At 40.1% G+C, this 8,776-nt stretch overlaps 1 protein-coding gene across 1 annotated transcript; it reads left to right on the top strand.

The window, feature by feature from the left end:
• Positions 1–4,875: 4,875 nt before the first annotated feature.
• LOC107741611 (extracellular calcium-sensing receptor-like) lies at positions 4,876–7,915 on the top strand. Its single transcript, XM_016554372.1, has 6 exons — positions 4,876–4,934; positions 5,177–5,462; positions 5,607–6,407; positions 6,489–6,716; positions 6,817–6,940; positions 7,020–7,915. Exons 1-6 carry the CDS (start codon positions 4,888–4,890, stop codon positions 7,913–7,915), a joined length of 2,382 nt encoding a protein of 793 aa, XP_016409858.1. The 5' UTR covers positions 4,876–4,887.
• Positions 7,916–8,776: the final 861 nt, after the last annotated feature.

Raw genomic sequence — 8,776 nt, 5'->3', positions numbered from 1 at the left:
AGAGAGTTCATAGATGGATACCACTGACACCTCTGGAGGTTCTGCAGCGGATGCCGCCACCTCTGGAGGTTCTACAGTAGTAACATCAGGAAACAGGTAGAGTTCATTAACATTCTCCTTAGCTGGAGAGGTACAGCGTTCATCAACGGTTCCTTTGACCACGACATGACAGGCTGAAGGAGCATTGCTGGGCGCCACCACCGCGCAAGGAGCTGAAGCGAGCACCGCCACCTCGGGAGGTTCTGCAGCATGGGCCGCCACCTTCGCAGCGGCGTTGTCAAGCCCGCCGGCCGCAGTTGACCCAAGCTCGCTTCAGTGTTGGCTCCAGCCACAGAGCTCGCTCCAGTGTCGGCTCCAGGATCCAGGAAGGGCTCCGGATCCCCAGTTAAGCCAAGGGAGGGCTCCTGATCCCTCGTTCAGCCCAGGATGGACTCCTGATCCACAGTTCAGCCCAGGAAGGTCTCCGGATCTCCAGTTAAGCCCAGGGAGGGCTCCTGATGCCCAGTTCAGCCCAGAGTGGGCTCCTGTTCCCGAGTTTAGCCCACGGAGGGCTCCTGATTCCGAGTATAGCCCACGTAGGGCTCCAGTTCCCGAGTATAGCCCACGGAGGGCTCCAGTTCCCGAATATAGCCCAGTGAGGGCTCCTGTCCCCGAGCTTAGCCCAGTGAGGGCTCCAGCCCCCGAGCTTAGCCCAGTGAGGGCTCCAGCCCCTGAGTTTAGCCCAGAGAGGGCTCCAGCCCCCGAGTTTGGCCCAGTGAGGGCTCCTGCCCCCGTGTTTAGCCCAGTGAGGTCTCTAGTCCCCGAGTTTAGCCCAGAGAGGGTTCCAGCCCCCGAGTTTAGCCCAGTGAGGGCTCCAGTCCCTGAATCCCTTCCAGAGCACCCTCAAGTGCCCGCTCCTCCAGAGCGCCCCCCATAATTCCTAATTTCACGGGCATATGCCCGTGGCCGTGGAGGCCGAGCCGGCTAAGGTCACAGAGGCTCTGCCATGGCAACCTGAACTGCCTGCTCCGCCATGGCAACCCGAGCTCCCTGCTCCACCATGCCCTCCCGAGTCCCCTGCTCCGCCACGGCCTCCCGAGCTCCCTGATCCGCCCTGGAGGTATTCCCCGTATTCCAGTCCTGCACCAGCCTCCAGGGCGCGCCTTCCGGGAGGGGGAGGTAATGTCAAGGAGTCTCTGTCAGCAGTCACCTGTCACGACGCTCACCTGATCACAATCACCCATGTTCTGATTCCCCTCACCTGCTGCAGCTCATCAAGCTCTCCTTCATAAGCACACTCCACTCAGACACTCATTGTCCGATCTAACGTTCACCTCAGACTTTACCGTGCTCCATCGCTCCAGTGCCTCCACGATCATCCTGCAAGGACTCAAACCCCCTACTCCGCCAGCTAAGCCATTTGGACTTTCACTCTCTGTGTTTACTCATCTCTCATCTGCTCCTGGTTCTCCCTGCCTCACAGTCAATAAACTCCTCTGTTTGATCACTACCTCTGTGTCCGTAGCCTGTGTCGTGACAATATGATGCCTCTTTGCCTAAATGTCAGTGGTTCTCCATGAATAAGGTTCAGGTAGTCTGGAGAGAAGGAAGACATCTGGTACAGCTTTTTTAATACACACACCCACACAAACCTTTTTTTATTATTTGAATTACAGTTCATTAGGTAAATATGATAATAGTTGTGTGCTTGTCTTGATATTTTGCAGGTGCCTGTGTCCAAATGCAGTGAGAGCTGTTGCCCAGGCACTAGGAAAGCTGTGCAGAAAGGAAAATCTGTCTACTGTTATGATTGTATACTATGCCCACCAGGAGAGATTAGTAACAGCACAGGTACATAACTATTATGAAACAATAATGAAAATCCCTGTTATACAATGCTTGATTAATATTTTAAACAGAATTAATTTTATTTTAATCTTCTTCTTTCTAGATTATATTAATGGTCTCAAATGCCCTATTGCACAGTGGTCAAATGCAAGAGGAGATGCCTGCATCCCAAAAGAAATTTAATTATTGTCATATGATGGAATAATGGGGATACTTTTGGCATTGTTTTCTTTAGCTGGGGTCTTTTCATAATAGCAATCATGCTTCTTTTCTACATTTACAGAAACCCACCTATAGTTAGAGCCAATAACGCAGAGCTGAGCTTCCTGCTGCTCTTCTCATTGACTCTGTGTTTCCTCTGTTCACTTACTTTCATTGGTTGGCCCACTGAGTGGTCCTGTATGTTGCGTCACACAGCATTTGGGATCACTTTAGTGCTCTGTATCTCCTGTGTTCTGGGGAAAACAATAGTGGTGTTAATGGCCTTCAAGGCTACACTTCCAGGAAGTAATGTTATGAAATGGTTTGGGCCCTTGCAGCAAAATATCTGTTTTCTTACTTTTGCACTTATACAGGTGCTTATATGTGCATTTTGGTTAATATTATCTCCACCATTTCCATATATGAACATGGATCATTATCAGGAAAAGATCATTTTAGAATATAATTTAGGTTCAGCTATTGGTTTCTGGACTGTGCTGGGCTATATTGGTCTCCTGGCTGTCCTTTGCTTTGTTTTAGCTTTTCTGGCACATAAACTGCCAGACAACTTCAATGAAGCAAAATTCATCACATTCAGTATGCTCATATTCTGTGCTGTATGGATCACGTTTATCGCAGCTTATGTCAGTTCTCCTGGAAAATGTATTGTCACTGTGGAAATATCTGCCATTTTGGTCTCTAGCTTTGGTTTACTGTTCTGTATTTTCTTGCCAAAATACTATGTAATTTTACTGAGACCTGAAATGAACACTAAAAAGCATGTTACAACAAAGATGTTCAATGATATCCATTAATAGCTATTAAAGTGTACATGAGAAGGACATGAGAAGACAAAAATCCCTAAAAAAGTACATCTGCAACAAACAGATTATTGAATTATTTTAATATGCTGAAAATAAATAAGACTAAAACTCTTGATTTTTTTGTGTGATTGGGTGGTACCTTCTGCAGTTATGCCATGTTGTCCTCTAAATTTGAGCCACTAGTGTCCCACCTGTTATTTTCAGGCCAAGCACTGCTCTTTCCTTCCTTCCAAGCTTTCCTTGCTTAAGACCTAAGCTGTTATGATAAGATTTTCTTGAGTTTAATACATCTCAAAAGGCAGTTATTTCCAGGATTTATTGTCATCTTATGGATTCAGAGGAGTTTAATACATCTCAAAATACACTTATTTCCAGGATTTATTGTCATCTTATGGATTCAGAGGATTACTCTATTGCTAAAACTAGTGCCTGATAATATGAGCTGGGTGAAGAGTTTGGGTGAAGGTGTTTTAATGTTCTTAATAGAATTTACACAAGCACAATATGCGCACGGCTTTGCCTCATACAGTTAAAAAAAAAAAAACTGCATAGGGTTCACTATTCCAAAGCTTGACTCGCAGTTCTTTCTTTCTTTCTTTCTTTCTTTCTTTCCTAATGATTAAAAAGTATTGGAATGATATTCTGACAACATGTCCAAAATATTTAAAGTCAAGGTCAATATCTGCCCTACTACTGCAATCTTTGGTTGTTTGGTTTGTTGCTAAATAAATGAACAAATTAATGAATGAATGCTGTGATATGTTTAAACTGAATACATATGAAAGACATACAAATATGTTTTATTTTACATAGAGCAGATCGCCCCCTAATGGAGGCTGCCATGCTGCACCACCACTACTACTGCTGCAACTAAGTTTACTTAATATATTTAATATATTAATATATACAAATTTTACTTTATATTTTTATTAATGTAAAGTTTATTTTATACAGTAACCTCAACACCGAACACTAAAAACACATAATAATCACAAAGGAGTTAGCAGCATAACCCAAAGTGATGGACATAGATCAACTTGTGTGTGATCCACCAGTCTAGATCTCATTCACATGCTCAGGTATCGGGGCATCCTTGGCTACTGTGCCGCATCTCACAATATTTGAAAATGGTTATGTATCCCTGCATGGTGCCCACCCTTGGATGTAGTGCCATTATGTATGTGCCCAACTACCAAAATAGTTAATATATCTAGTGTGAAGCAGACTCAATTAAGAAACAATTCATATTCATATTGTGTGTACATATTACATGATATATGTAAAATATTAATATTCATATACAAATATTATGTTCTATAAGTGAAAAAAGAATGCATTGTGTGGCAATAAACAAAAAAAGTCAAGCTGACTGCATTGCATCATGGAATACAGTAAATAGCACATTGTTCTCTGTTGTATTGCCACTGGTGTATATTTCGCAAAAAAAAAAAAAAATGTAGATACCCAAAATGGATATTATTGGCTGATGACCATATATGCATTGTTTGTTTATTTGTGTTATTTATTGTCATTTTGACTTATAATAAGGATGTGTTAGGGTTACATTTTATGTGCCTTTAAACCACTTTCACAATTCTTACTAGGTTTAGGCAAGAAAAATAAGCTCCATTTTGTTTAAAACTTAGTTTCAATTTCATGTGTTTGTTTGATATTCATAATTAGAAAATACAATGTAACCTTTTTACAGATTTATTTTCTATAACAGTTTTATTTAGTTAGTGTGTTGTTTTCTCATTGGCTTAAATTATGCAAATACGCAGTTCACTGAGAAACACCCACAACATTGAATTCAGTGAATTGGGATCCAACAGCTGTTATATAAGATGGCACCAGAGGTTTAGGGGCCAGTTGAGAGTTTAGAATGGGGTTCTTACACACATGGCTTCTGTTCACATTAGTGAGAGCAGCTGACCCGCCATGCAAGTTATGGGGGCCTCCTGACATCCCTCAGCTTAGAAGAGACGGTGATGTGACAATTGGGGGCATCTTTTCCTTCCACAATAGCTGGGAGGAAATGATGCCCACATTCACTTCTAAACCAGAGCGGCCAAAATGCAAGAGGTGAGTTCATAAGGAGACCAGAAAAAAAATAAAAAATAAATAAATGAATAAAAAAATGTAAAAATAAAGTTGAATGAATGAATGATAGGAACATTAGTTTTAATTGAATAAATAAATAAACTCTATATTTCAGCAAATCTAATATATATTATTATGTTTATGACTAATATACTATACCCGTCTTACCTTTTGCATTTTCATTGTCATTTAATTATTTTTATTATATTTAATTTTATTTTTAGTTTGAGCTTCAGAGAATTTCAAAATGCACAGACAATGGTATTTGCCATTGAAGAAATCAACAACAGAGCTGATATTCTTCCTGGTATCAGTTTGGGTTACAAAATCTATGATTCATGTGGATCAATAGAAATGGCTCTTAGAGCCTCTCTGTCATTAGTTAATGGGGCAAATGGCTCTCAGATGCCCTGTCAAAGAACTAACACAATCCAAGCTATCATTGCAGAAACATCTTCCACTCCAACTATTGCCATTTCTGCCACTGTCGGTCCTCTGAATTTACCTGTGGTAAGTTGTTGTATGTTTCTTCTAAATGTTTTAAGTTCTGTGACAAAATTTGTTATGCAATAATGTATAAAAAGTGGTGCATACTTGGAAGATTTTTATTACTAATAAATCACAATTACTTTTTTATTTTTTTTTTAAATGCAGATTAGTCATTTTGCAACATGTGCCTGCCTTAGTGACAGAACGAAACATCCCTCCTTCTTCAGGACTATTCCCAGTGATTATTACCAGAGCCAAGCACTGGCCAAATTGGTCAAATATTTTGGCTGGACCTGGGTGGGGGCTCTTTGTAGTGATAATGACTATGGAAACAATGGCATGAACACTTTTATCAAAGCAGCCACAGAATTTGGAGTCTGTGTAGAATTCTCAGAGGCATTCTTCAGGACTGATCCCAGGGAGGAAATTTTGAGAATTGTTGAGATTTTAAAGAAATCTAGTTCTAAAGTGATTGTTGCCTTTGTATCCTACTCAGACATGGATGTTCTTCTAGGGGAAGTAGCTCAGCATAATATCACTGGACTACAGTGGATTGGTAGTGAATCCTGGATCTCTGATATGAACATTGCTACTGGAAAATGGCAACAAATTCTTAGAGGGTCCATGGGCTTTGCCATCCCAAAAGCTGAAATAACAGGCCTAAAAGAATTTTTGATTAAACTTAACACATCTTCTGGCATAGATCTGTATAAAGAGTTGTGGGAAACTATATTTCAATGTAAACTTCCCTCACAAGAAACTGCTGGAAGCAAAATCATGTGCAAAGGCAATGAAAGTTTGAACAATGTGCAGAACCAGTACACAGATGGCACAGAATTACAAATTGCCAATAATGTTTACAAGGCTGTATATGCTGTCGCTTATGCTTTGAACAGCACAATCAGTTGTTCAAAATGGGACACAAACCAAAGCAAATGCCTGGATGAAGTCAACAATACATGGCAGGTAGCATGATTTGCATAGATGTGGAAACGATCGTGTCAGTTGCACTCAAAATTGCATGAATTTATTTACATGCTTTTACAGGTACTTAATGCCTTGAGGGAAGTGAGTTTCTTCACTGAAAGAGGTGAAAAGGTGTTCTTTGATAAAAATGGGGATCCGGCAGCAAGGTATGATCTCTTGAACTGGCAGCAGGGGGAGGATGGGACAACAGCGTTTGTTAAAGTGGGTTTCTATGATGCATCTTTACAACCAGGATTCCAGCTTTCATTTAACAACATCAGCATAGTGTGGGCCAAAAATCAACACCAGGTACTTTGTTTGAGAGCAGGCCTATAGATTTGAAACATATCTTACATTGCTGTAAACAAGAAGCAAGCTTTGTTGTGGTACAAATTGTCATGTTTTACAGGTACCTGTGTCTGTGTGCAGTGAGAGCTGTCCCACGGGCACTAGGAAGGCTGTGAAAAAAGGAAAACCCGTCTGCTGTTATGACTGTATTCCATGTGCAGAAGGAGAAATAAGTAATAAGACAGGTATGGTACAAGAATGCATAGCATCAATAAGCTATACTGTACAATCTAAAATAATTTTATGTTCACATTTCCTCCTCAGATTCAGTGATGTGTCTCAAGTGCCCTCCAGAATTTTGGTCAAACAAATGGAGAGATACATGTGTCCCAAAACTTGTGGAATTTTTATCATTTGAAGATGTAATGGGAATAATTCTAGTACTGTTCTCTTTATTGGGTGTGTCTTTTACATTAGGTATTGCAGTAGTTTTCTTTGTACATAAGGACACCCCCATAGTAAAAGCCAACAACTCAGAGCTGAGCTTTCTGCTGCTCTTTTCATTGACTCTCTGTTTCCTCTGTTCACTTACTTTCATTGGTCGGCCCACTGAGTGGTCCTGTATGTTGCGTCACACAGCATTTGGGATCACTTTTGTCCTCTGTATCTCCTGTGTTCTGGGGAAAACAATAGTGGTGTTAATGGCCTTCAGGGCTACACTTCCAGGAAGTAATGTCATGAAATGGTTTGGGCCCTTGCAGCAAAGACTCAGTGTCATTACTTTCACTCTATTACAGTTTCTAATTTGTGTGCTTTGGTTAACAATATCCCCTCCTTTCCCATATATGAACATGAATTATTACCAAGAGAGAATAATTCTAGAATGTAAGTTAGGATCCAATTTTGGTTTCTGGGCTGTGCTCGGTTATATTGGCCTGCTGGCTCTCTTGTGCTTCATTTTGGCTTTTCTAGCTCGAAAATTGCCTGATAACTTCAATGAAGCAAAATTCATCACATTCAGTATGCTCATATTCTGTGCTGTATGGATCACATTTATTCCAGCTTATGTCAGTTCCCCTGGAAAATTCACTGTAGCTGTGGAGATATTTGCTATTTTAGCTTCAAGTTTTGGTTTACTATTTTGCATATTTGCTCCAAAATGTTACATTATTTTATTCAGGCCAGAACAAAACACAAAGAAACACATGATGGGTAAATAATAATAATAATAATAATAAATAAATAAATAAATAATAGTCTCATTGGTCGGCCCACTGAGTGGTCCTGTATGTTGCGTCACACAGCATTTGGGATCACTTTTGTCCTCTGTATCTCCTGTGTTCTGGGGAAAACAATAGTGGTGTTAATGGCCTTCAGGGCTACACTTCCAGGAAGTAATGTCATGAAATGGTTTGGGCCCTTGCAGCAAAGACTCAGTGTCATTACTTTCACTCTATTACAGTTTCTAATTTGTGTGCTTTGGTTAACAATATCCCCTCCTTTCCCATATATGAACATGAATTATTACCAAGAGAGAATAATTCTAGAATGTAAGTTAGGATCCAATTTTGGTTTCTGGGCTGTGCTCGGTTATATTGGCCTGCTGGCTCTCTTGTGCTTCATTTTGGCTTTTCTAGCTCGAAAATTGCCTGATAGTATGCTCATATTCTGTACTGTCTGACTCACATTTATTCCAGCGTATGTCAGTTCTCCTGGAAAATGTACTGTAGCCGTGGAGATATTTGCTATTTTAGCTTCAAGTTTTGGTTTACTATTTTGCATATTTGCTCCAAAATGTTACATTATTTTATTCAGGCCAGAACAAAACACAAAGAAACACATGATGGGTAAATAATAATAATAATAATAATAAATAAATAAATAAATAATAGTCTGTCACCTCAAATAAGCAGTCATCTAAAAGTGTTTATTCCCAAATGTATTCCTGATGTGACACAAATGTAAATTGGCAATACAATAGTCACATACTAATTAAATATGTCGAAATTGTACCACGCAACAAATAAGAATTTAAGTGAGTAATTTACTACAATTTACTGTATATTCAACATATTGTAAAT

This window comes from Sinocyclocheilus rhinocerous, unplaced genomic scaffold (assembly GCF_001515625.1).
Source record: "Sinocyclocheilus rhinocerous isolate Xijiao unplaced genomic scaffold, SAMN03320098_v1.1 scaffold6005, whole genome shotgun sequence".
NCBI lineage: Eukaryota > Metazoa > Chordata > Actinopteri > Cypriniformes > Cyprinidae > Sinocyclocheilus > Sinocyclocheilus rhinocerous.
Note: the sequence above shows the minus strand (reverse complement) of the source record. Positions and strands in the feature narration are given on the sequence as shown.

Bases quoted from the DNA above. Each gene is read 5' to 3' on its own strand.
- LOC107741611 (XM_016554372.1), top strand. From the start codon at position 4,888: ATGATGCCCACATTCACTTCTAAACCAGAGCGGCCAAAATGCAAGAG. The intron at 5,463-5,606 runs GTAAGTTGTTGT...TTTTAAATGCAG, and splicing joins GTCCTCTGAATTTACCTGTG to ATTAGTCATTTTGCAACATG. The intron at 6,717-6,816 runs GTACTTTGTTTG...CATGTTTTACAG, and splicing joins GGGCCAAAAATCAACACCAG to GTACCTGTGTCTGTGTGCAG.